At 44.1% G+C, this 25,651-nt stretch overlaps 14 protein-coding genes across 14 annotated transcripts; 7 read left to right on the plus strand and 7 right to left on the minus strand.

Annotated features, from left to right (window-relative positions):
• Nucleotides 1-87: 87 nt before the first annotated feature.
• Nucleotides 88-1,895, plus strand: N7495_003409 (translation initiation factor eIF2B subunit gamma; the record flags this gene model as incomplete). Its single annotated transcript, XM_057206078.1, has 3 exons — nt 88-230; nt 289-296; nt 385-1,895. The coding sequence occupies 3 exons, from the start codon at nt 88-90 to the stop codon at nt 1,893-1,895; spliced, it is 1,662 nt and encodes a 553-aa protein (XP_057066685.1).
• A 1,821-nt stretch (nt 1,896-3,716) lies between these two features.
• N7495_003410 (hydroxymethylglutaryl-CoA lyase) lies at nt 3,717-4,836 on the plus strand (the record flags this gene model as incomplete). Its single annotated transcript, XM_057206079.1, has 2 exons — nt 3,717-3,968; nt 4,045-4,836. 2 exons carry the CDS (start codon nt 3,717-3,719, stop codon nt 4,834-4,836), a joined length of 1,044 nt encoding a protein of 347 aa, XP_057066686.1.
• Nucleotides 4,837-5,070: 234 nt separating this feature from the next.
• Nucleotides 5,071-7,018, minus strand: N7495_003411 (nucleic acid/nucleotide deaminase domain-containing protein; the record flags this gene model as incomplete). Its single annotated transcript, XM_057206080.1, has 2 exons — nt 5,071-6,593; nt 6,652-7,018. 2 exons carry the CDS (start codon nt 7,016-7,018, stop codon nt 5,071-5,073), a joined length of 1,890 nt encoding a protein of 629 aa, XP_057066687.1.
• Nucleotides 7,019-8,272: 1,254 nt separating this feature from the next.
• On the minus strand, nt 8,273-9,057 carry N7495_003412 (BTB/POZ domain-containing protein; the record flags this gene model as incomplete). Its single annotated transcript, XM_057206081.1, has 2 exons — nt 8,273-8,954; nt 9,014-9,057. 2 exons carry the CDS (start codon nt 9,055-9,057, stop codon nt 8,273-8,275), a joined length of 726 nt encoding a protein of 241 aa, XP_057066688.1.
• Nucleotides 9,058-9,891: 834 nt separating this feature from the next.
• Nucleotides 9,892-10,442, plus strand: N7495_003413 (uncharacterized protein; the record flags this gene model as incomplete). The annotated part of the gene is made up of 2 exons (XM_057206082.1): nt 9,892-10,366; nt 10,429-10,442. 2 exons carry the CDS (start codon nt 9,892-9,894, stop codon nt 10,440-10,442), a joined length of 489 nt encoding a protein of 162 aa, XP_057066689.1.
• An 807-nt stretch (nt 10,443-11,249) lies between these two features.
• Nucleotides 11,250-12,393, minus strand: N7495_003414 (uncharacterized protein; the record flags this gene model as incomplete). Its single annotated transcript, XM_057206083.1, has 3 exons — nt 11,250-11,318; nt 11,385-12,211; nt 12,270-12,393. The coding sequence occupies 3 exons, from the start codon at nt 12,391-12,393 to the stop codon at nt 11,250-11,252; spliced, it is 1,020 nt and encodes a 339-aa protein (XP_057066690.1).
• Nucleotides 12,394-13,207: 814 nt separating this feature from the next.
• Nucleotides 13,208-13,497, plus strand: N7495_003415 (uncharacterized protein; the record flags this gene model as incomplete). The annotated part of the gene is made up of 2 exons (XM_057206084.1): nt 13,208-13,285; nt 13,321-13,497. 2 exons carry the CDS (start codon nt 13,208-13,210, stop codon nt 13,495-13,497), a joined length of 255 nt encoding a protein of 84 aa, XP_057066691.1.
• A 665-nt stretch (nt 13,498-14,162) lies between these two features.
• On the plus strand, nt 14,163-15,805 carry N7495_003416 (cytochrome P450; the record flags this gene model as incomplete). Its single annotated transcript, XM_057206085.1, has 2 exons — nt 14,163-14,268; nt 14,322-15,805. The coding sequence occupies 2 exons, from the start codon at nt 14,163-14,165 to the stop codon at nt 15,803-15,805; spliced, it is 1,590 nt and encodes a 529-aa protein (XP_057066692.1).
• Nucleotides 15,806-15,928: 123 nt separating this feature from the next.
• N7495_003417 (glycoside hydrolase) lies at nt 15,929-16,303 on the minus strand (the record flags this gene model as incomplete). Its single annotated transcript, XM_057206086.1, has 1 exon — nt 15,929-16,303. One exon carries the CDS (start codon nt 16,301-16,303, stop codon nt 15,929-15,931), a length of 375 nt encoding a protein of 124 aa, XP_057066693.1.
• Nucleotides 16,304-19,123: 2,820 nt separating this feature from the next.
• On the plus strand, nt 19,124-20,014 carry N7495_003418 (uncharacterized protein; the record flags this gene model as incomplete). Its single annotated transcript, XM_057206087.1, has 1 exon — nt 19,124-20,014. One exon carries the CDS (start codon nt 19,124-19,126, stop codon nt 20,012-20,014), a length of 891 nt encoding a protein of 296 aa, XP_057066694.1.
• Nucleotides 20,015-22,399: 2,385 nt separating this feature from the next.
• N7495_003419 (uncharacterized protein) lies at nt 22,400-22,740 on the minus strand (the record flags this gene model as incomplete). The annotated part of the gene is made up of 2 exons (XM_057206088.1): nt 22,400-22,568; nt 22,703-22,740. The coding sequence occupies 2 exons, from the start codon at nt 22,738-22,740 to the stop codon at nt 22,400-22,402; spliced, it is 207 nt and encodes a 68-aa protein (XP_057066695.1).
• A 16-nt stretch (nt 22,741-22,756) lies between these two features.
• Nucleotides 22,757-23,443, minus strand: N7495_003420 (uncharacterized protein; the record flags this gene model as incomplete). Its single annotated transcript, XM_057206089.1, has 1 exon — nt 22,757-23,443. The coding sequence occupies one exon, from the start codon at nt 23,441-23,443 to the stop codon at nt 22,757-22,759; it is 687 nt and encodes a 228-aa protein (XP_057066696.1).
• Nucleotides 23,444-23,474: 31 nt separating this feature from the next.
• N7495_003421 (uncharacterized protein) lies at nt 23,475-23,804 on the minus strand (the record flags this gene model as incomplete). Its single annotated transcript, XM_057206090.1, has 1 exon — nt 23,475-23,804. The coding sequence occupies one exon, from the start codon at nt 23,802-23,804 to the stop codon at nt 23,475-23,477; it is 330 nt and encodes a 109-aa protein (XP_057066697.1).
• Nucleotides 23,805-24,421: 617 nt separating this feature from the next.
• N7495_003422 (uncharacterized protein) lies at nt 24,422-24,769 on the plus strand (the record flags this gene model as incomplete). Its single annotated transcript, XM_057206091.1, has 2 exons — nt 24,422-24,637; nt 24,761-24,769. 2 exons carry the CDS (start codon nt 24,422-24,424, stop codon nt 24,767-24,769), a joined length of 225 nt encoding a protein of 74 aa, XP_057066698.1.
• Between the last annotated feature and the right edge of the window lie 882 nt (nt 24,770-25,651).

Genomic DNA, 25,651 nt, shown 5'->3' on the forward strand with positions numbered 1-25,651 from the left:
CCAAAATTTGTGCTCAGCTTTCCTGATAGGACAAGCCGTACACTGATCACTATATCAATTATGCCACACTCAGTACCTGTGCCCTCAATGGGCTTCCAAGCTGTGATCCTCTGTGGCCCTGGTGTTTCGTTGACCACATTTACTTCGAAGGAAGATTCCCCAAAATGTCTCATCCCGGTTGCTAATAGGCCGATGGTGTACTACCCACTGCAATTCTGCAAAAAAGCAGGGTATGTTTGCTTCTATATCCGTAAATCTAAGTTACCAAGCTAACATTCTGTCCTTCAGAATCACTGGTATGTCTATCGTCTTATAGTTGGGACATATACGCCTTTCTGGCTGCTCGGTACTATCGGTATACCCGACAACCTAACAAGTTTTTAGATATCACTTTGATCACTCCTCCATCTGCCGCAGCTCCGCTCCAAGCTGCTCTGCAGCAAAACCCCTACCTTACCTCGCTTTCTTCCCCATCGCCCTCGATCCTCGCACCTGCAGATTTGGAAATGACCACTGGAACTGCCGAGCTTCTTCGTCTTCCGGAAGTGCAGGCTTGCATCAAATCAAATTTCCTTCTCCTACCCTGCGATATTATCTGCGAAATTCCTGGTGAATCTCTGCTGGAAGCATGGATGGTCGCAGACGACTTCACTACTCAAGAACCTCGCCATACCTATGGTCTGTCTTCAGGACCAGGTGCTGAGCAATTCAGGCCCCGAGGTGGCCTTAGCGTCTTTTATCAGACAGAAGGACGAGAGGAGAGTGTCAAGGGCGAGCCCACTGATTTGGTGGCCACTGCACCATTGGAACAAGATGAAGCACCAGCAGTATCACACCCACTCGATGGCCCTGCTGCACTACGATTTGGACTATCGAAACTAGTCATGTCAATGCCCATGGATACCGTAAAAGAAAAGATGGAACAAGACAAGGGTTTCTTGATGCGCCATTCACTCGTCGAAACCCACCCCCAAGTGAAGATTCTGACAAAATACCGAGATGCGCATTTGTACATTTTCCCATACTGGATTAAAGCTCTGGTGCGTGAGCAGGAGAAATTCGAATCAGTCAGTGAGGATTTGATTGGCTACTGGGCGAAGGCCGAGTGGCAAAGAGGTCTTGGAGACAAGCTGGGAATAAACAAGATTTTCCAGAAGGAGAGTCACAGCAACGATGACAGTGGAAGCCATGACGGCGAGTCACTCGAGGATGAGATTGACCTTCACAGTTTGAGCACCACCAAAGCCGGCCTCCCCAAGTCTGCCACAACAGTGGAAGTCAACTCGGAGTCCTCCATCTATGCTTCTCGTGTTAAGGCGCAAGCCTCAAAGACGAAATCTGAAAAGGTTCCACCTATGCTTGCATACGTCCAAAGAAGCTCTGCGCCCTTTGTTAGACGTGTCGACAGCACCGCTACTCTTTTAACCACATCCCTCCGCCTAGCAAAGCTAGAATCTATCGAAGATGTTGGCCGCACAGTAGCTTCGCCATTTGCTCACAACCAAAAGGTTGCCCACCCTGAGGGTGTAGCTCAACGCTGTACTGTTACGAAAAGCGATTGTCTTCTCGGCCAGAACACAACAGTGGCTGAGAAGTGTGTTATCAAGGAGAGCTGCATTGGTTCAAACGTGACTATTGGCAGCGGAGCTCGATTGACCCGCTGTGTTGTCTTTGACGGTGCTATCATTTCCGAACGGGCTACATTGACAGGTTGCGTCATTGGACGCCGCAGTCAGATCGGCAGAGAGTGTTCCCTGAAGGACTGCGAAGTCCAGGATGGCAACGTGGTCCCCGAAGATACTGATGCGAAGAATGAAAAGTTCATGATCTTCGAAGGTCTTGATGATGAAGAGGATGACATGGATGATATGTCTGAGGATTCTTATGACAGTTAGGTTCAGGTTTAAAGACAGCGAAATGTTTCATATACCGTGATGCCGTTATGAGATAAAGATACAAAAATATCAGGTCTTTCCATGCTCGGATTTCCCTCAAATAAGAATGGTCAAAACAAAAAAAATGTGACTTTTCAGCGGGGATAAGCTCTTGTCAAGAGCTGTACTGTGCATTCGAAAGGAAATGTACGATGATTTTAGCAATGATATTTGTCACACCAACATCTTCGTAATTGGCAATTCAATTTTAGATTACCCCATCGATTTCAGTCTCCGTGAGAACATTAGAGTCAAGCATTCAGTTGAGAGATTAGACCATCAGACTACCTTTACCTTCTTGAGCTACCCCTTGGTTCTCCTTCCTTTCTCCCACACAGCCCCTAGAGGACGGACTCTGACTGCATCTACCATACTCCATGATTTAGCCAGGTTCGCAGACTAGCTAGGACGTCCTGTTCCCCGTATCACTAGAAATTTTCAATTTCCTGAAATGAAAGTGTAATTTATTATATAACGGATGATCCTGGGAACGGAACTCCGCTAATTAAATAACTAACTAAATAAATGTTTACAAGGTGCAAAGTAAATAGCGAAACGGGAACGCTCTAGGCGGTCGATTCAGCCAAGAAAAACCAAACACAATCACAACAGAAAGCTCAATGAAAGAAGTGTTGATACGATGGACTGAAAGTGGTTTCAATCACGAGTGGGGCCCAGATTTACTGCAGTAAATCTCTGGCACCTAATTGGTTTGGTCGGTTAATGAATGGGGAACTACGGAGTACTTTAGGCAGTTTTGGAGTGGACTTGAATAACACACCTCTTACAACTCGCAACGATACATTTACAAAGTAGATGCATATGCAACATTAAGACGCGTCAGATATTCCGACAAGAAGGGAGTCAAAAAGTGAAAAGGCATGTAAAGGTGTCCATTCTGGAGCTATTTATCACAACTTCTAGATAAATGATAAAGTACAGTTTTGTTGCAAAAAAAAGTAGAACACGGTACATCTGGAATTACACCGCCTACTTACACCGCCTGTATCGATTACACCGTCTAGGGTAAACAACGCGTGAGCGCATGATACTACACAATCTCAATGAATTAGAGGCTTCTGCCGGTTTCTGCCTGGCAGAAAGGTAAGGGGCTTGTAACTACCGTGTTCTACTTTTTAATGCAACCCACTGTAAATCACCACCGAACCGCCATCACTACCGAGCCGCCACCCCAGAAAACCATAGTAAACTCGAAAAAATTGAATATCATATTTCAACAACCACTAGTTGAATTTATTTCAAGTCTCGAAATCGGATTATTACTAGTTGATTAAATATATATATATATAGAAAAAAGGATTAGGAAATCATCGAGTAAAGTGTACTTGAAGCTAAAATAAATAAATTATACCGTAATTTATGATACTACTATGATCCCTCTATTTAATTTACTTAAGATAAATTGATTCTTTGTGAATATTCTTATAGTTATACCTCACCGAATATTTGAATTATATCAGTGTCACGGTTGTTAAGATGTGATATTCAATTTTTTTCGAGTTTACTATGGTATTCTGGGGTGGCGGCTCGGTAGTGATGGCGGCTCGGTTCGGTTCGGTGGTGATTTACTTTAACTCGGCTCTGCTGCCGTAGACCGCCTACCTGGTTCACTACGTTACTGGCTATAGCTGCTGAGTCATATCCCTGACTCCTCAATGGCCATATGCTAGTCTAAATTAGGAAAGGTGCTCTCCGCATTCCCCTCACTCTCTCGACTCTCTCTGTCTTCAACCTTGAACTCGCTATACATCGACTTCTATCATGATCCATCGTCCACCTTTATCGACACGTTCAGCTCTTCGAGCTTTCTTCCCCCTGCGCCGGTTTTCGACCGAGTCGAGTTTAACCTCGGATCATGTGCGCATTGTGGAGGTTGGCCCTCGGGATGGACTTCAGAACGAGAAAAAGTCTATCAATATAGAGACGAAACTGGAGTTGATCCGGCGGCTTGCTAAGACTGGCGTCACAACAATCGAAGCGGGCTCTTTTGTGCCTCCGAAATGGGTGCCACAGGTGCGGTATTTTCTGCAAGATCAAGATCATGAGGTTAAGAATCATTGACGTAATTAACCAGCTTGATTATGAATAGATGGATAGCACTGCTCAAATCTGCGAAACACTCCTTCTCTCACCACCGCCGTCCAAAGACACAATTGCCTACAACTACCTGGTCCCGAATATCAAGGGTCTAGAAGGCCTAGTCAGGATCATGGAAGCCACGGGCGTTCCAGCGGAAACACCCGCAGCAACAACGGAGATTTCCCTGTTTGCTGCAGCTACCGAAGCATTCTCAAAAGCCAATACTAATTGCACCATTGCCGAATCTCTCGAGCGCATCAAGCCCATAGTCTCATTGGCCAAGACAAAGAACATCCGAGTGCGTGGATATGTATCAGTGGCTCTAGGGTGTCCCTACGAAGGCCCTGACGTGGACCCGATCAAGGTGGCGGATATCACTGCTACTCTACTCGAGATGGGCGCCGACGAAGTGTCAGTGGCGGATACTACGGGCATGGGCACAGCGCCCCGGACAATGGAGCTTCTCAAAGCACTCAAAGCAGCCGGCATTTCCACCTCAGACTTAGCTCTACATTTTCACGATACTTATGGGCAGGCTCTCGTCAATACTATTGTTGGTCTAGAGCATGGCATTCGGATCTTCGATAGTAGTGTCGGGGGCTTGGGAGGCTGCCCATACTCCAAGGGCGCTACAGGAAATGTCTCTACCGAAGACCTCGTTCATACGATTCATGGTCTCGGTATGTATACTGGTGTTTCTCTTGAAGAGATGTCGCGTATTGGGTCATGGATCAGTCAGGAACTGGGCAGAGCGAACGATAGTCGTGCTGGGAAGGCTACACTGGCTCGTTTGTCGGAGTAGAAAAGTCATATCTAAAACAGTAGCATTCAAATCTACTTTATGTTTAACTAGGATATCTGATTGTAATCATCTGTCGAACTGTATCTTGACGTCATATTTGCTAAGGTCAGCGACTCAAGTCAACCTGGAATGTTTTATGCAGCAGAAAGGCGTCTAAACAGCACTCATTTCTCAGACTAGTAACTACAGTTTTGGCATGCCCCGAGAGTAAGATGACTAGTATGACCTGTTTGTTCACTGCGGTGGCGCTTGAAGAGCTGTTTTCTGTTCCTCGGCCAATCTATGAGTATTTAGTTTCAACACCACATCCCCAGCAACCAGAAAAATTGCATTATCTTCGGACAATGAACATAAAACTTCGCCCTCGAGCCGCTGCACATCAATAACAGGACATGTCTCACTCATATTTTTGATACTATCGATTGTCATCCTTTTGATACCATACCCCAAAGGTTCTTTCTCAGTTGTAGAAGCTGATTCATGCTCAAGGCTAAGGTGTACCTCAAGGGATTCTGTGATAATAAGATGAGAACGTCTGCCATATTCGACAAAATCCTTGACCAGTCCTCCCTCGAGCAGGTAAACGGTGTTAATGGAGTTGCACGAAGTCGTCTTACTGGTTGAAAGTTGGCTAACTGCCAAAGGACTATATCTTTGTCGACCCTCCGACACGTTTTTAGATGAGCCACTCGAAGAAATATTTCCTTTGAAGCTCTCTGACACGAGCTCCGGTATACTAATCACTGTTGCCGAAGCTGATGAGGTTAGAAGGGTGCTTTCATTGGGAAACGGATGAACAGGCAGCTTCCCCTGAGCTAAACCAAGAGAAATGTTGTGTTGGAGACTTTTAAGAAGAATCTGGTTGAGTTTCTGCTGGAGGACAGTAAATTGTGGCAGGCTCGGGAGTCTCCAGCCGGGATAAAGCCGACCGTGGGTTTTTGGGGTATGCATTCGTCCGTGTAGTTGGATGAAAGTGTTACAGAGAAAGCATGCATCTTTACTTGAACTGACCACTCGTGGAAACAATGTCGGGGCTTTTATTTCGCAAAAGCCGACAATCTGAATTTCAGCATGGATTTTGGATGCTGAAAGAGCCTTTTGGGCTCCTTCAAACCGGGCACGAGCAGCCTTTTCATCAAGTTTCAAATTGTGGCATAATTGACGCACTCTATTTTGTTGCCCCTTGGCCAATGCAAGCCTCGATAAACATGAACATAGGTCAGAGAACTCGCTAGGATTTGTTTGACTTTCGAATGCCTTTTGGGGTAGGCTTGCCAGTTGAATTTTCATATTTCGGACCAATATATATTTCTTTGCCGTTCGATAAAGTCGCCTGGCGGTTCCCCAGTACCTCGAGACCTTCCTGATGATGTTCAATAAACTTGATCTCGAGGACGGATCCATATCATTGTTGGAGATGAGATCTATCAAGTCGTGAAAGCGTGGTGCTGTTTGTTGCAAGTGATATATTCCTCTAACAAGTTGACCTAGCTCATCCAGAGTTTTGTGATGCAACCATTGATCAACCAATTTTATGACCTTATTTGCCTCTGAAATGAATAATGATGATGTAACTGATAGCTCTTTGCCTTGAAGTTTCTGAGGACTAATTTGTCGAATACTAAACATGGCCGCTTTCAAGAGATTTTGAATGGACATCTTAGTTGCCTTCCGATCGAGTCGCAAGCGACATAGCACTCGCGCTGAGCACATGGTGATAATTGAGGTAAAAATTTCCTCTTGGACTTCGGGATTATCTATATATTTTGGAAATTGTTAAAATCTACCCTCAGATGCGAAATAGTAAGGACTAACCATATTGTGAATCATGAAGTACGCAAAATATTTCTTCAAACCCTCTTTTGAGTTGTTGTAGAAGTCCATCTCCATCAGTATACTTTGTTTTGTTGATAGCCAATATGACATTCAAAACCGTCCCAGCCGGGTTCTGTTCGACGCAAACTGCAGGTATGTGATCCCATCCATCCTTAGTTTTCGCCAGGAATGCAAGAGCTTCGGTTAGCCCACGCTCTTTACAAAAAGGCAAGACGTAATCTTCTTGCTTGATTAACGACTTGTTGAATACATTTCGAACGACGGGAGCAGGAACCTGATAAAAAAAAGAGGTGAGAGCTATATGCTCAGCACATACTTTGGCGGGGGCAGGGGTTTTCATATCCATGGGACCCGACAATCAAAGGATAGTGTCTAGGCCAAGATGGAGCGCTCTGGGGAGGGGAAGGTGGGAGGTCTCGATTTTCGATTTTTAAGCTGGTGGGAGGCACCTGCAGGCTTTCAAGTACATGGTGGAGTTGGTACTTCATACTACACTACCATATGTATATACATATGATAAGACAGAATCCTCTTCGGCATAGGTGAGGGGTCAGTTACATAAGATGTGGTTGTAAGGGGGATTGATTGTGCTTCCTAGTGACCCCTGTTCAGATGTATTCTGGTGCTCATATGTAATATGGATTTTAAAAGAGATTAACTAATCTAAGCGTTCAGAACTAGCAGCATAGGTAGGTCACTGGCCACAAAATTTATGGAAAAGGTTGTAATATTTCATGGTAAAACTGATATTGAGAACTACTGTACACGGGTTTATTCATCTAGTTTCTCGTCCTTGGTCGAGAAAAGTAAGAACATCTGCCTCACGAAAAGAAAGAATTCTATATTTATGACTTATATGATCAATCTTATACCCTAAATTGTAGAAAAGAGCGCCTGATCCTAGCTCAGATGTGTATTTCTTAAATTGGTTCTTGCCTTTAGAAGCAAAAAACGAATTTTTTTTTGAAACGAAGGTAGCTTTTGTATATCCAATAGCATAAGTGCCCTTTGCTTGATGCAATGGTTGGTGGCGACTATCGATTCCAGTAGCACCGATTGGTACAGGATGGATCGAAATCAGTTTCACCACTCGCGTACAGAGATTCTTTCTCGAACCCTCTCTTTGAAACACACCATACCTATTACAGCTCCTCTGCCCCTGGAGGAAGATTCTATGCGCAAGTGATGAAACCGACTTCGATCCATCCTGTATAATGTCTTAATCAGTGATATTATTTGAACAAATTTTAGATACGTTAGCGTGTCATGGCAACAGGATCAGAAATTGTAGCTGGTGAAACCGATTTCAGGAAATAATATGAAACCTCCAACAGTCTTAGTCATAGACTGTACCCCAACGTTCAACAATATGTATAGATTCCTTTGAGTACAGCCGTCAGAAGCTCAACGGTGATCCAGCTGGTGTTAATGGGAAGTGATAACAGTACTAGTTAGAACTCAGGGTCTACCGGGGCCTACTAGGGTCTAGTATATTTCCACACTATATGGATCAAAGAGGATAAATCCGGGCATATCTACAACCTAAGTCTACAACATGGTCACTCACAATTCGATAAACAGAGGTCCGTATTTTAGTATACTAAAAGTCCAGATCAAGGTTGATACTTATTTTTGTTCCACTGATAGGGTCTTCAAGTGTGACTTCCCCATATATGACATTGAGTCCATCTAGTATTGACCTCACTTCTTGAAGTAGGTCAGCTCCGAAGCTGGGATATTCATGGGTTTCCTGCTCAAATTTGTAGTCTTCGCCTCGAAGATATCCTTCAACCGAGGCTGCCGCTAGGGTGCGACGCACTAAATGCCCTGGGGGCAAAAATGTTGCCCAAATAATGTGTTGTCGTGTGAGGTAATAGGTGTTGGTATCGATATGTCGACAGAGGTTCTCGTCTTTGGGACTGGCAACAAGTATATCCTTGATATACTGAGCCATTTGGGATTCCATCCCTGTAATATTGCACATATCTGCAAACCTGACGAGCTCTATAATAGTCGATATTTGATCTTCTGGGTCTTCGGAATCGAATTGGACCCTGCACATGTATAGCCACTGTATGAGTGCTTCAAAACTTCGCACCGAAACCACTCCTTCCACTTCCTCCAGAGATGCTACTTGCTGTTCTCTCTCTACAAAGTTACCTTCAAACATTGCCGTAAAATAGGTAGAGTCCTTGCAAAGGAGGTATTTGGAAATTTCGTATTCATAGTCGCTAGAGCTTATTCGAATTTTGACGGTAGGATGATGGTATAGTGGAAGAAAGCTGAGTGAGTGGAGTTTTAGCAACCATTCTTCTCGACAATACCTTAGTGGGCTACTAACGTTGCTGCAAATTCATGAGCACCTGCTTCGTCTAGGTTGGTCATTGCTTCGAGTCTGAATAGGAAAAATGCGAAGGAGGAAAAGAGGGGTAAAAAGTGACAGCTTATCATACTTTGATAAATTTTGTAATAGCTACTTATCATTCCTCATTACCGCTACTATTTAGGACGTCATAATTTGACCTGCTATCACCCTTCATCATCATCATATTCTCTGAAAGAAGCACCCAGAATGTCAATTACCTATATTGTTCTTTTCCGGTTCAAATAAGACGTGGCTGCTGAGGTTATCCGCAATGTACGATTTATTATGAGAAAATCACGCATGATATAGGTTACCTGCTATTTAGATTGGATGTAAGCAGTGGTTCAAAAAGGCCTGTCAGAGTATGCTTGCTTTGAAGGACAACTGCCCCCACTCATCATCGCAGAAGCCCTAAATCAAATCGGCATCTGGCAGGGAGGATAACTCGCCCGAAAGTATTCAGGTTGGTTCATCTGCATCTGGGACACCAGAAAATGGGGAAACAGCAGGATAATTTTCTAACGCAATGCTCTTGTCGTGATGCAGAATGGCATTACACGCGCATTCGTCGTAGAATTCAAGAGTGCTGCAGACCGAGACTATTACGTACAGAACGATGCGACGTCTGTAGTTATCTTGCGTAAGTCATACCTTCATATTCCCTAATAATAACTATGATCATACTAATATCTAGTTTTCTCTAAGTCAAAAATATCCCTCCTTTAAACAGCAGTGGGGTGAGGATTTCCATCGGGATCATGTTCCAAGAGCAGCGGTAATACCCTTATCAGCATCGCATTCGGGGACCTGCTCCCCCATAAGTAGCTCCAATTATTACCTCAAATGAGCTACCAATGACTACAATCCGTCGAAGTCCTGGTCGTGGTGATGAATATGATGGTCTTGATGATAATGCCTTTCGTCAACTTATGGCGACTGAAGCCCCAATACGACAAGTAACATATGATCGTTTAACGGTCGCATTTCACGCTTGGGAGACAGCCCTACAAAACGATTGGACAGCTTTATTACAGATAAATCAAGCAACTGCTCCATCTCTTGATAGCGTCCGTCCTGCTATAGCTAATATTTTATGGAATGCTTATGCTGAGGCTTATCTTACGCTTCATGGTGTTCGACCACCACTACTAGAAGCTCGACCACCAACTCGAGCACAACTTCGGCGTCAAGCACAACGTCGACGTGAAAGACAAGCTGCTCGTGTTCGTGGTGGCGCCCCTCCACCTAGCGATGATAGTAGTGGTGGTGGTGATGATGGCGCCCTTCTACCTAGCGATGGTGGTGGTGGTGGTGGTGATGCTGGTGAAGGTAGTTCTAGTTAGTGTTAAGTTATTAGTATCAAATTTTGAATGTTTGAATTTTAATTATAGATGGTATTGATTAAAACAACAAAAATTACATGCATTATAATGTATAATTAGCTAAGTAAACTAGCTCTATTTCAGACTAGCGTAAGGCATTATTAAGGCATTAAGGCAACTAAAATACCCATATGGGTATGGGTTTACCTTACCCCTGATGGGTTGGGTATGGGTATGAATTTCGACCCATACCCAACCCATGCACATGTCTAAACTTCAGAACATGGGATACAAAGAAAACTGCGAGCCGCAACTGCAAGGCGGGGCCAACTACTCGCATTAAGTCGACACCAATCAAATAACCATTGATCATGACCACGATGGGTAGCATCCGGAGCATTCTCAAGAGGAGGTTGATTAAACCAACGATCAATCTCTGATTCCTCTTGCCTTGCTCGTTTATTTCGTAACTGGAACAAATCTCGATAAAACTCATCCTGAAGATATCTCTTCTGGCTCTTTGGACTTGGTTGAAAAGAAGATCCTGAAGAAGTATCTCTTTGATGTTGAACTGGACAAAGATTCTCAAGCTTTTCTTTCAACTGGCTGTTTAGAGAATCAAGATGGGCTTGATCATCAAAGTACTTTTCAAAGATAGTGAACTTGAACCTTGGATCTAATACCATTGCCATATAGTATAGATCCGATTTATTCATAATGTCGAAATACTTCGAGTAGACTGCTCGAGAAGCTTGTACAGCATCCACAATATCCTGTGTAGACATGTTCATTGGGTTGGGTAAACCCATACCCAACCCAATGAACATGTCTAGTCTAGTTAGCCGCTCAAAGAAAAAGAGAATATCTTTAAGACTTTGAAGATACAGCCATTATTCTTCTCCAAGTTCTATTTTGAGCTCGTCTTGAAGACGAACAAAGATATTCACTACCTCTTTCTTCTTTTATAGAAGTTAGCATACGTATACCTAAGTACTACATATAAAATGCATATATGTCACACATACCTCTAACGCAGTTTCCAACATATAATATGTTGAGTTCCAGCGAGTCTCCACATCTGTCGGAATCAGCTTTTCAGTCTGTTCCTTGATGAAACAGATTTCCTTCCAAGAACATCGTTGAAGAGGGCTCCGTGAGACCCAGATCGCAATCACACGGATTTTTTGAAGCGGATTCATTGAGCGAGGAATACGAAGAGAGGGCCCATCGAGGAGATCTTTTGCTTCAGCGATTGTACCTATCTTCAAGACACCTAGCAACTCCTTGAGAATTAGGTTGATAATATGAGTAAAACAACGGATCATGCTATGGTCGCCGTCAAATGCTGATTTCTCAATACCATCAGAGGGTTGCCAGAAAGGGTTATTAGCCCCCTTAAGTTTCTCTGTTAAACAAGCAACCATACTCTCATTGTTTATAGCATTGTTATTAGTCACTGAGATCAGTTTATTTGTGAGACCGAAATCCTCGAGAAGAGAATATACAGTGGTCGCGAGAAGTTCCCCAGTATGGTGCCCTCGAAGCTCCGTAAACTCAATCGTATGTTGCTTATATTCAAAGTTGTCTGTAAGCCAGTGGCCAATAACTCCAAGAAAAGTGAGGCCATTTGGACTTGTCCAACAATCAAGAGAGATTGCGATTGTACGGCATGTCGAGGAAAGAGAGGCTTTTAAATCCTTCGTGTAGGAATCGAGAAGAGAAAGGGTATAGACCTGGGCGGACTGTCGGGACTCGAAAGGAAGGTTTCTATTCATTCTTGGACCTTCGATGAGGCGACGGAAAAAGGGATTCTCGATAATCGACCAAGGAAGATTTGCGGAGATAATGAAAGCTAAAACAGAAAAAAAATAAGTAATACATAGATAATACATATAAGATAAAGAGCGTACCGAGAATATCTTCTGGTGTTGGATCGTCATTTTTCTCCACGGCAATAGGTGTACAAGAGCTAGAGCCTTTTGGCGGAAAATACCATGGATCGCAAGATGCCTTAAATGTTTTGTTGTAGAACATTCAAGCTCGCTTTTAAAGGCCACAAAAGAACACTCAGGAATCGCACAGGTATATTTAATATCGTGAGTATGTAGCGAATTCGATTGTCCTCTCCTTGAAACTCATCTCTTCTCAATTACAGTTGCTTGTAGATATCGGTAACACCAAGGCTGAGATTTCTGTTGAGAAGATGTTGTACTCACAATAGAGGATTCTCTGGGAAATATGAATGGAGAATTAGGAAGGGTAGATTGTGGTTGAGAATCGATAGGTCTCTCTTGAGATGAAAGGGACTCATAAGAATTTAGGGGCTTATTTGGGGAAGATTCTTGACTCTCAATAGGTTCCTCATTATCCTCAAACCAATTGTCGAGTATAATGAATCTCCCACCTGGATCAGCCCCATTTCCACGGGTTATCCTTTTCTCTGAAGCCATCTCTAGTCTTATAAAATATTACTAGAAACTAGTTTGAAGAAGGTTGTCAAGTCGACTGGTTCAGACTGGCCAATCATTCAAATGCCATAAATGAATGAAACTGAATTACTAAACTAGGGATGAAGTTCGCCTAAAATAGTGATACAAAGTGGGTAATGCAAACCCTACAAACCAGGCCAAATCAGGCTAACTAGGCCCAATCGAGCCTAAACCACCACCCATTTGACAAAGGTTTTTTATCACGTGATAGATTATATAATAAATTTGCGATCTGTGATCGCAAAATCGCAAATTCTAAGAATCGTTGATCGCAAATTTGCGATCAGTATTAGTAGGCAAAAAGACTTGCGGTTGCGATCTGCGGGCAGATTACTTAACATCTCCAAGACTCTAAGATCATGGCTGAAGGCAGCAGATCAGTAGCATTCTACCCTATAGAGCTGAATCGTAATCAGCGCAGTAGTGACAGCGCGGCAGTGACTTGTCACATCACTTCTTGCTAGCTTTGCAGTTCGCACATGCATTTGGCGCTCTTGAGGTATCGGCCGTAACCATGATTGTTTGTGGCGAGATTTGTACGGCAGATCATCAGACCCCAGATTTCCTTATCGACCGCCGCTGGGTCGACCACATCCAACCGCGCAATGTGAACCACTCCAGAGTCCGCAGTGGTGTATTGAGGCGCTAAACCTAAGAAGGCAATTCGCAGGTCGTGACATATTTATTAATTGATGCAATCAAGGAGCAATCCATGGGGCTTGGAACATGCCGGAAGGATTTCAAGCAGGGGCCAAGTTTCAAGGTTGTCCAGATGGGTAAGTGGAGATGGACAAAATTACCCAAAAGATGGAAGGATGGGGTTGATGAAGTCGGCGATTGAAATCGTTTCACCACATTTCCCCGCATTGTATGTTTGGATCAATTGCAGTGCGGGCATTCTTTCCTTTTATGGAAAAGGGAAATTTTGCCCACTCTCACGATCTAGATCCTATCTACATATCTCTGCTTGCCTGGTACGATGTCATCATAGGATCGTATTGTGGGTTTGAAATCGACTATTAGAGGCTTATGCTTAGCAAAGAGCGGTTGGCCATAGTGCTATTCTACCTGATACATTTCGAAAAGCTGTTGAATATCGTCGCGGACTGAGTTACCTTGAAGGGCACTGAACTTTCACGATGATACCCAGGTATGTCATATCTAATCTTCCTGATCTGCTGTATATAGCGTACCCAGCTTCCTGCGAAGAGGACCCTTTACCACAACCTAGTAGAACAGTTGCAGAGCTGAAGACACCATACTCAAACCTACCCTTCTCTTCCAGGCTTGACTGGCGAGGTACAGATTACTAGGATGCTATCATTCATTGCAGCCGCGCCTTATGCGGCTGGGCTTCTCTTTGTTCTTTTCGTCTACCTGGTTGGATACCCTTACGTTGAGTATCTTCGTGACCCTAAAGGTATGTTAAATTCAACATCCGAGAGCTCATACCCCTAGCTAACAAGCTCCGAGGGCTACGAAAATACCCAAATCTCTCTGCCTTTTCAGGATTCTCTGCTGTGCCGTTCATGTTGCTTGCTTCAAGGGGATTTCGATCCATGGAGTTAATCGAGCAGCACAAGAAGCATCCTGTGATTCGAACAGGGCCTAACACCTTGTCATATGGAGATGTCCGAGCCATCAAAGATATCTACGGCCATAACACAAAGTGCACTAAGGATGGCTCGTACTCCGTCACTGCGGGAACCCACGTCCATCTGGCAGATGTGGTGGACAAGCCAGATCACGCCAGAAAACGCAAGGTCCTCTCGTCAGCATACGCGCTCAAGAACCTTGAAAGCTGGGAATATAAGGTCACCGACAAGGTGCAGAGGATGTTTAAGCATTTCGACAAAGTCTGCACATTGCCACCCAAGGAGGACGTTGCATCTGACAAAATAGCCCCAGACCCGAACGATCTCACCCTGGACCTGCGGGCTTGGACAAACTTCTTCACACTTGACGCTATTGCCGATATCGGGCTCTCAGAGCAATTGGGCTTCCTAGATTCTGGATGTGATTCTTGCATCGCGCAGAGAAGGGACGGTTCAACGTATGAGGTCAGCCTCCGTGAAGCTCTCTACCCAACAGCCCGCAAACAGTCTCTTATCCTGTGGAACTACGCGTGGTATCCTACCATCAACAAGATCATCAACATTATCCCATACTTCGCTCGCATGCAAAAGTCCTCAGATGACTGGGACAATATCATGTGGCAGCGTGGTAGTTTGCGATTGAAGCGTTACGAAGCAGGCGAGAAGCTCGACGACTTTTTCCAAGCTCTAATGGAAGACAAGAACGGCAATTCAAACAACCTGGAATGGGGCGAGGTGATTGCCGAATGCAATATTATGATGAATGCAGGCAGCGTGACGACAGCGATTGCCATCGCCAACGTAATGTACCAGCTTCTCCGAAATCCGCACACTTTAGCGAAGCTACGCGAGGAGCTAGATGCCGTTCTTGACGACGACGAGGTCGTGGCTGATTACGACAAAGTGAAACATCTCCCTTACCTCCGTGCTTGTCTAGACGAGTCTCTGCGGATCTTCCCACCAACCTCTCATGGCCTTCCTCGGGAAACACCGGCCGAAGGTACAAACATTCTTGGGGAGTGGGTAGCTGGTAACACATCTGTCAGTATGTCTGCCTTGGTCGCACATCGTGATGAAGGAGTCTTTCCCAATTCAGACCAGTATATCCCAGAAAGATGGCTTGGAGAAGAGGGAAAGGCTCTACAGCCATATCTGATTGCATTCTCTGCTGGTGCTCGGTCTTGCATTGGTCGAAACATCTCTTATCTGGAGCAGACCAAGGCCGTTGCATCCTTGGTGCATCGCTATGATATCGCTCTTGCATATCCGGGCTGGGAGTTGAAGCGTGAGGAGACAATGAATCTGATTTTGGGCGAGATGCCCGTGAAGATTTGGCGTCGTAATTTGGGAGGACTTGCTTGATATTTTTGGCTTCTTTTTTAGGATTTAATTTTTTTTTCTACTTTATAGCTTACTTATAAGATTAATTTGACATTGAGGACTTATATCAACCTTTTGTCGACCTTTATCTATTGGTGGAACGTCTCATATTCCTGAAAGGCCAGCGGTGCTTGATTTTCTCAAACTCATTTGGACGGCTTTTCTAGTTGACGTAGCGGATGAGGCGGTTTTGGTGACCGACAAATTTCGCAGTTGATCAAGATCACTGGAAGCGCAGACATGGATGGTAGATCGCGAATAAGGGTCGCTCAAATCATTGAAAATATTGAAATCAGGTAGCATAGTACCATTACATTGAGTGACTTGCTGGACATCATGTAAAGCGAACCAGTCAACTAGGTTATAGCTAGTGCAGGTGTCTAGACAAATTGCTGGCCGTCCAGCCAGTTTCGCGAAAGTATGACCAGCAAAGGTACCGAGTGCCAGAATACTGGCCGCAATCCCGCCGAAAGAGTACATTAGCTTTGGGCTTTATGGTTATCTTGAAAGGCGAGGCAAGAATTCAAACATTGTCCACAAACGAAGCCCTAAGGGGCACAAATAAATGAAAGGAATGAATAAGAAAATCAATAAAGAAGGGAAGAGATGTTTTTCATATATCCCATGCCAGACAAAAAACGACTTGAACTTCGAAAAAATGAGAGCTTGCTGCCTGGCTCTTATAGATGAATCGATGAATATGGAGGACAGAAACCTGATAAGTATATCACCTATGTCCGAAAACTGGGTAAACATGGACAATGCAAGGCTTACACAGTTGGACCCAAGGAAGAGTTTGTTGAAATTGGGACGACGTCCAAGAAAAGAAAAATCGAATGCAGTTGAGGCTAAGCTCGAGCTTGTCTTTTTCATTTATGAAGTTACACTAGCAGAACACCTGCTATCCTCGAATATTCGGGACTCTTTGGTGCCCTTGAAAAATACCTACTTTGTCTCGAAAACGTTGTCACCGTTGGGTCACAGTCTTATACAACAAATTTAATCCTCGGTGGATTAAAGAATACCGGCTTTCGCTGCTGCCTAGGCTTACGTGCATTGAGGAGCCAATTCAGCACCACTGACAGCTACAAGCATTGGCCAACACCCCATTTTTGGCAGGAGACATTCTACATTACTCACGGTTTGGCATTCTCACAACAGCTCAACGCCATAATCAAATCCAGTCGAAAGGTCCAAGCCCTCCACACCTGCGGCATGAAGTTAAGCTCTTTTCGACTGATAGAGTCACGGTATCAATGACTTCTTGCACTCCTAAAAGATCTGACGACTCTAAATATACGCATCCGCCTTAAGATCACGAACAAGACAAGAGACATTTGATGAAGACACCTCTAAACGTCCTCTCAATGTTCTAGTCACAGTTGCACCGACACTGAAAACCCTGACCTTTGCCCAATAGAGTCCCGTAGAAGAATTATCTCCACTCTACTTTAAGGATCTTTCTCAGAGAATTCGGTTTTCCCAGCTAGAGGAGCTTCATCTTTATTTGATCGAGGTGACAGTAAATAGCCTCAAAGGATTTCTACGGATAGCAGCCCCAACCTTGAAACGACTGAGTCTGAGGTTAGTTAGTTTAGTTGATGGGCTAATATTAGCGCCAGATCCAGGACTCCTGACTGAAAACAGTGTGGTTGGATCCCTTCATTATCCATCAAAGTCAAAAATGAGATGCAGGGGCTCTGGAAGCGCATTTTTGAATTTTGGGCAGATCATCTCAAGCTGCAATACATCTAACTGTCCAAGATTGGGTACCGGGAAGAGATATAATATTGCAAGATCGCTTATATACGGAACGCGGGCAGCCGGATACAAAGCCTTCTCCTGGCTTGAACCCGTCTAGCTTCTATTTTGATGTTGAGAGGGCAAGTATACCCTTCAAAGAGTGGGTCACACAGCTTCAGATACAGATGTGTCATCGGACGAACTTTAGAGGTCTCAAGCTCCTAGGGAACAGCAGTATCCACTTGCACCAACACCAACCAGGTCGGGGATTAAGGAGGAAGGTTAATTACGCATGCAGATTTGGCCAATAAGAGGTTATAATCGTGTCGTTTTATAAGATGGTTATGATATTGAGTGCCTAGTGGTGAAGCCACCTTCTTCCGCAAACTTTATCACAAAGAATGTATATAGTGCGAGCGTACTAGTGTGTCTGCTTTGCAGGGAACAAGTACGGATGCAAATCATTAAATTACTTGAGGAACTAAAAGGCACATATAGGCAGTTCTAATTACATAGCTAATGGTACTAGGCAGGCATAGGCTTCCCCAAGTGGGTAGGATTAAGGCTTGCACGGCGATAGTCGCCATCAGGATCAATTACCAAATTACTCCGCAGTTCTTCTCTCTCCACTCATATCTCCTTTCCCTTTGTAAAACATGTAGTGATCTCTTTATTGATACAAAAGTGCCAATTCATTGGTCGATGAAAGTCGTCATCGCTACCGTTCTAAGCTTTTCCGCACCTTATATAAACCTAATTAGGATAAGATCCTCGAATACTCAAATATTCGCGAATTATTCGTCTTCGTGCCGAGCTCTACGTAGCCTCTCTGCCATTAGATCCCTGCCATCTGACAGTAAGGCTGAAAGAAGACCCGAAGATGTCGTTGCGAGTCATGTGGAGCTTTTGGCCCTACCCGTGGGGCCTAATTCAACTTACTAGCCCCACAACTTATTTATAGCGTGAGAGCTAGGGCTATCTTTCTTTCAACTGCGAAAAGATGAAGGTGCCAGCTCTTATATATATATATATATATATATATATATATAAGAATACATTAAAAAACGAAAGGTGATATTTCCAAGCAAGCACTAAAGGTAATTACATAGCCTAATTTGAAGATTTGGCACCTATCAAGCCGGATTCAGTAGGATCATTGCAATTAAGTGGAGGGCGTTCATCCCCCAGATTAATGAAGAGCCCTGGAGATCCCTCAGGATCGTTAATTAAAGTTTCAAGGACTGAAGGTAAAAAATTTATAAGGAACATTTTCTCCCTCATTGCTCTTGTATTATTCAATTCAGTCAGTATTTTGTTGAGATGAACTTCTTTCTAAGACCCAGTCCATATCTCGCGCCCTCTGTGAGAGGAGGCGGCTTTCACATTCTATGTATCTGGTTTACTCTGATATACCTCTTTGGCTTTATAGCTGCAGATCAAGCCCTTAAAAGTAACCAATTTTCATTTACTGAAAAACAAAAAGAATGGCTTCCATCGACCTCACCGGTATGAGAATTTACGCCCATACCACAACCTGACGTAAAATATAGCCATTAAATGGTTGGTCTTAAGAATTCGAGATGGAAACTAACTACTTTTGAGCAGGAGCTATCTTCGATCGCCGACTCCTCACTCGTAGACACCTTGTCTCTGCCGGCTTTAAGTCTCAAGAAACGTAGAGTATCCCGCATCGAGACTCCTCTGGCTGAAACAAGCACACTATACCAAAAATATCTTGCAAAGGGCCATGGGAAATACAATATTGCATTGCAGACTGTCCAAAAGCCTCCGTCCACAGACCCAGGCCCAAGCACTATCAATTCCAATCGTTGGACGATGGTAGAAATCACAGCTGAGCTCGATGACCCCTTGATGTCAGAAGATGAGGAAATCCCATGCGATGATGAGGAACTTGAACTATACAGTGATTTTGAGCTATCCCATCTTGGGATAAAGTGGAACCAAAACACATTTAAGGATATCCTTGTTTACTTGAAATCGAACTCAAAGCTTCGATATAGGAACTATTATGGCCCAAAAATTGGGGTCATTGTGGCGAAATCAAACTATGGTCAAGTTGGAAAAGCTCGTGCGCCAGATAAATGGTCTGATATCGCGTGGCTTGTATGGGTTCAACAATGCTCTCTACAAAATACCCTCCCCTCTCAACTAGGCTACATTATTCAAGAAGCCATTGCAAACGATGATACGACAACTTTATTGGATGAAATCACACGAGGTATGGCAAAAGAAGAGAAAGACAAGCCTGTGGTTTTTACCTGGACTCCTCAAGATGAGGAATTTTATGCACTTCTTGGGAGTCCCAATGGCATTGGCACAGCATTCTTATCAATCAATTACCCAAACGCCTTGGGTCTGAAAGTTCCATCTTATATTACAGCCTTCTCCGAGTATAAAATCTGGGTTATGACAGTTCATATGGCCTAGGCTGCGTGATAGCTTCAAGGGTCACGTCATTCAATCCGATCGGATCTTGTGGGATGCAGTATACCTAGGTACCTCACCGTTCGAGTGAATCAAACGGTTGATAAGTGGAGTAAATCCCAGCAATACCATACTACTCAACTGTATCCCGGTGACTTTTCTATCGTACGAGCCTGACAAATTGATATGCTCTAAGTTATAATTTGCTTTTATTAGACATGAATTTCAGTCAATCAGATTTGATAGGGTGCTCAGCTCTGTATACTGTATAACCATCTAATGTTCGCCCACCTTAGTGTATTCTGGGCATGAGTGACATCCCGTCCGGCTAAGACCAGACAAACGCGATGAATTTTTAATTTTATCTTCACGAAAAAAGGCGACTTGAGCGGTATCACTTTTACGTAATCTCACAGATACAGGTAATGGAGCAGGCTGTATGGTGCATAATCACTAGGGTGTGTGCGGGATAGCACATTGAAGAAAGTCTAAGCCCGTGAATTGAAAAACTGTGACTTATCAAACATAGAATAACAGGCCCTCTTTAGCTCCTCATACCAATATATATGAACATAGAAGCAACTGCCAGCAAAGTAGAGGTAGATTCAGGTTGTGATAGGAATAATGATGAATAGTTTTGCTTGCGGATGAAAGGGCTCCATTAGCAAGAAGGGCTGATGAGCCCAATTAAAAGCAATTGGAGATCGGTGGGGGGTAAAATCATGTACACTTCCTGTAAGCTCTGGAAATAAGTTAATTTATCATTCATCATCGTGGAGTTATCGTATTTCCTCGATCAATATTGCGAATGGGATGTGGAAGAGACAGCTGCTTATTGTGAAGGTTCTGGACCAGTTGCCTCGGACTCGATAGACGGTACACTTTTGGCTGTCACTAGTGAGGTAGTCTCGCTAAAGTTGCTTGAATCGTCATCTATTAATTGTTTATAAGTGGGGCGAATACTTGAACCGACATAGTATACTGGCCTTCTCGACTCTTGAAACCACGCACATCATTCCTAAAACGGGTAGACAGATGCCATCCTTTCTCCACTAGTACTTGTGGGAACTTCCTTCTTTATGTCCCTCATGTCCCTAAAAGACGATTAAATGATGACAAGAGCAAAAATTGCAGTGAGCTCCTTACCGATGGCATGTGCCACACAGCGGTGGTGTATGGGTCCGTCTTATTCTTCTCAGCCACTAATCTAAAGGCCTCTCTTATACCCGTTGCATTTATAGGCGCTTCTTTATGGCCAGCTTCAATCCACTATATCCAAGCAAAGCCTTTTCCTGTTTGATAACAGGCTGAGGTATTGATGGGCGCTTACGGCGAGCCATTTTCAATTTGCATAAATGATCATAATAATCAACTCTTGATAAGGGAAAGGATCGAACGATTTTGAAAATGTCGTGGGGAAAGCGACCCCTTCTTGTTGGGAGGCTGCCATAGCCCCCACATACACCGAATCCGCCTGTACGCTGCGATACTCCAACTCCTTATCCCTCAATGTAACTTATCAAAGATTCGGAATTCTGCATTCTATTAGTAGCCTAGGGGTATGAATAATCTATCAAAGACACCTTATATCTCGCCATGTATTGGGCCTCATGCTCAAGGATTCCGTTGCACTTACCCTACCTTTACTATAGTTGCCAAAGCTTGCCGTATCACTGTCCGAGTCTTCACTATTGAGAGATATCACAATCCGTTTTGTTAATTGCAGGCTATCGCTTTAAGCCAAATAAATACAATCGAGCGCTAGGGAACCCCTTTCAAGAAGGAACAAGCATTGAGCTCTTCCAACGAGATATCTTCCCAGCAAGAGAGTAAGAGAGACGCGGGCTCTCAGCGAGAAAGGTATGATATATTTGAAAAGCCTGAGAAGACAATTTAAACTTGATAGATTTTTGTCTCTAATCTCCATAGGTTCAATGTATACTCTTTTATTATGCAAATCTCCTTTAATAATTACGCCCGAGCGATTTAGCTCACGATAAGATATTAGAGGATGTTAAGGCCTTTGGAAATAAAGTATGTAGCCTGTAGGCATAGTTAAACAAGGAGGAATTCATATGAAGTATAAAAACAAGAACAAGAGAACACACCCCCCCTAGATTATCAATCCCGGACGCGAGACACGAACATCAAAAGCGAGCGAGAGATTGCGGGCAACCTCCATTCTAGCAGCTGGAGCGACAACTACAGCTCCGTCAGAATTCGTTCAATAATGGCGCCTAGGAATGATGATTATCAGCAATACTCTATATTAAAGGAGGAAAAACAACTCACTGCTCAGCTAGTATAGGTCGCCAAGGTTTACTAGACACTCTGCGATGAGCTTCCCTGTCCGAAGGCTGTGAAGAGGTGTCAACTGAAAGTCGGTCGTCACTGCGTGACTATTGCTGACTTCGACAAGGCAGTCAGTCTAGTCTCCATCGCAGTGAATCCGGCAGTCCCGTTGGTATCGAGGGTCGTGACTCGAGCAGTCAGATTCGCCATATTCGCATATATGGCGGTGACTGGCGCCACGAGGGCATTGACTTGCGGATCTGCCCTGGGCTGCTGACTTAATTGCGAGGAACAGCTGCATGCCATTTGTGGCGTGGTGGGCTGTGCAATTGGCCGGGATGGCTAGAGGTAGAAAGTAAGTGAGATGAGGTCAGTAAAATGCAATAGAATAGAACATACCATCGGTTTGGCCGGACAGGCTTTTCCAGATCCCCCATCCAACAATACCCTGCACTACAGCTCCTCTGAGGACTCCCGGTCCACAGGAGGGGAGGGAGGTCGGTGCGATGCCTGTTGGATTGTCTGGGCGGCGTCGCAAAGCTGTAGCAGCCGAGCAACCGCTGCGTAGTCGAAGGTGGCTTCAGTACCCAGGCTGAATCCTTCGTCGAAGACTTGGGCGGTCACCAGACATGGTGGAGTCGCAGGGCGTGGAGGGGAGGAGGGTACATCGACAGAACTGTCCAAAGACATTTTTCTAGTCGGTACATGGAGAGAAGAGTCTGCAACGAGCGTACCCGAAGCCTCATCCCACTCACTGTCTGTATCCGAGGGAACCTCTTCACCGCACCAGTCCATGTCTGGATCAGGATCATTGCGGGGGCTGCTCAGTATCAGGAGAGATGGACTATCTTCGGGAGCCGGAGTCTCAAAAACCCACTCCATAGGGTCCTCACCATCATCATGGAAGGTGGCGGTGTCCATTGGAGAGGTTGCCACAAGCTCAGGTAATGCCGCAGGGAAAAGGATACTGGCCAGGTATCCAACTCCCTGTCCACCAAAGAAGTAGTCGAGATGGCTTCGAAGATCTTCCCACTGACCGGGGCTGAAAGCCGGGCATGTCAAGGTAGACTCGGCATCAAAATCCCGAGCCAGGATAGCCTCTTCGAAGCCAACTGAAACTTGTTCCAAAGGCACTGCCATGATGTTAGCATATACCCGAAAATGGAGTGAGCTAATGTAACATACAGCAAAACATCACATCAGTGGCTCCAATCCACAGAAAATCAGGAGAAATTACCAGCATGATCAGCCGACTGTGATCAGTCTGTGGATTGAGGATCATAACGATCTGGGTTTGGAACAGGCCATGGCTGTACCAGAGGACAACAATGCAGGAATCTGGGGGTCCGCTGCAGATGAGGGTATCGAGCAGCCCAGCCTGTCCATTCCCAAACAGTTGCCCGCTAGCAGACAGGTATCCATGGACCAGCCAATGAATACCCGAGATGGCAAATTGGGGAAAGAGCTGCAAAAACGCACGGGTATAGTTAATGTTAGCCATTTCGAAAAGATTTGGAGAAAAGGAAGAAGAGGTTTACAGTTGGGAATGGAAGAGCTTTATAGTTCTACTTCGAAGTTCAAACTGCATCAGGAATTGTAAGAGTGCGAGTGAAAGTGGAAGTGGAAGTGGAAGTAGAAGTAGAAGTAGAAGTGGAAGTGGAAGTGGAAGTGGAAGTGGAAGTGGAAGTGGAAGTGGAAGTGGAAGTGGAAGTAGATGCGGAGCTGAACGTGGAATTAATGTGAATAGAAGTAAGGTGATCTGAAGTCGTGTGGGGTGAAGCTTACAATAGAAAATACTAAAGTAAAAGTGAAATGGAAGTGGAAAGGTGTAGTTGAAGATTGAGCTTTATAATATGAGATGGAGTGTAAGTGAAATTCAAATTAAATTGGGACACAGCATGAGAGAACCAATGATGAAATTTAAAATTGATTGAAGTTGAGAGAGCGAGTCTAAATGAGGGTGTAATGAGTGGAAGGTAAACGTGCTGTTAAATGTTTGAAGCTCAATATTGGCTTTAATTTGATATTGATAAGTAATGACCGGCTTATGCATTGGAGATTGATGGTTTTGACCCAAGTTTTGGCTCTTAATCCTGCATGCCTAAGTAGTGAGATAGAATGGCCAAGAACGGAGATCACCTTTCATTGGATAATGCAATTTCGAGTAGCATTTTCCAATCTGATCAAGTTGTCAACGAGTTGTTGAGTGACTACTCCCTCTACATCGACGACCTCAAGCAACTTCTAGCAGTTCATCAAAGGTATACTCGTAATGGGAGCCACACTGACCTGCAGACGTTGGAAGAGACTGGCATCCTTCCTCTTTTGAGATGCGTAAGAACTTGCTGACTTCTTCATTTCACCCACCTCGCCAAAGTCTAGACAGTGAATTTTATTTTGGTGAATATAGTCCATAATAAGATCCAATCCATAGCAATATTCTCATATTATTAGCAGTCACTCTAATGTCAGCGACTCTTCTCAAGTCGACCACTTCCCAAGCTATCAATCAGTGAGCCCAAGGAGATATGGTGAACAATCAATGAGAGCGCCTTGCCGATTCTTAATTGCTGTCATGAACGAGAAGTCTACAAAATGAAGCAGCTGACACGGAGTCTTTGATAGAAGTGCCAGTTCAGGCTGCCCAAGCAACAGTCTCGCTACACACTGGGATGCGAATAAAGCCGGGGGTGGTGATATCTCAATCCCTAAGATCATTGAGTGTGATATCGTTGCTGACATCCACCGCAGCCGCGCTATTGGCGTCACCATTCTGAACGTAAGTTCGAATAGCAGCCTTAATCAACTCCGATACGGTGAGGCCACTCCAAAGTGAGCTATTAAGCGTATCAGAATCTGAAGTCGAAAAGTCATTACTAACATAAACATCTGGGGCAGTAGGTCAATAGGTTCCAAGGTTGGACACACGAGAAAATGCTAGGAGGCCAATGTTGTTATATATATCTAAAGACAAGTGGTTGGGGCCGCGCATTGCGCGGCCCTAGTGGAAATTTAAATTTACATCTAATTTCTGTACACTGATTGATAAAACATAGGTGTTGAAACTTATAATGTGACTGAATTAATGAAATTAGAGCCAGTTAACTAGGTTCACTTGATACTTTATTTATACTTAAACATTCCAGTTATGCATCCAATATTTCTTTCGTCTCCTTTAGTAGCTATGTTTTACTAATCAGTGTACAGAAATTAGCTATCTAAATATAGGATTCTGCCTTTAATCCATGTCGGATAATTCACTTGAGACAGCAAAAGAGTTAGATATAGTAGCCGCCTTCTTACCCTTACTACTCCTCCTCCTCTTTCTCTTCCTGCCTAAATTGTGTA

The sequence above is a fragment of the Penicillium taxi genome (genome assembly GCF_028828555.1).
Source record: "Penicillium taxi strain IBT 34144 chromosome Unknown utg000002l_segment0_segment0, whole genome shotgun sequence".
Taxonomy (NCBI): domain Eukaryota; kingdom Fungi; phylum Ascomycota; class Eurotiomycetes; order Eurotiales; family Aspergillaceae; genus Penicillium; species Penicillium taxi.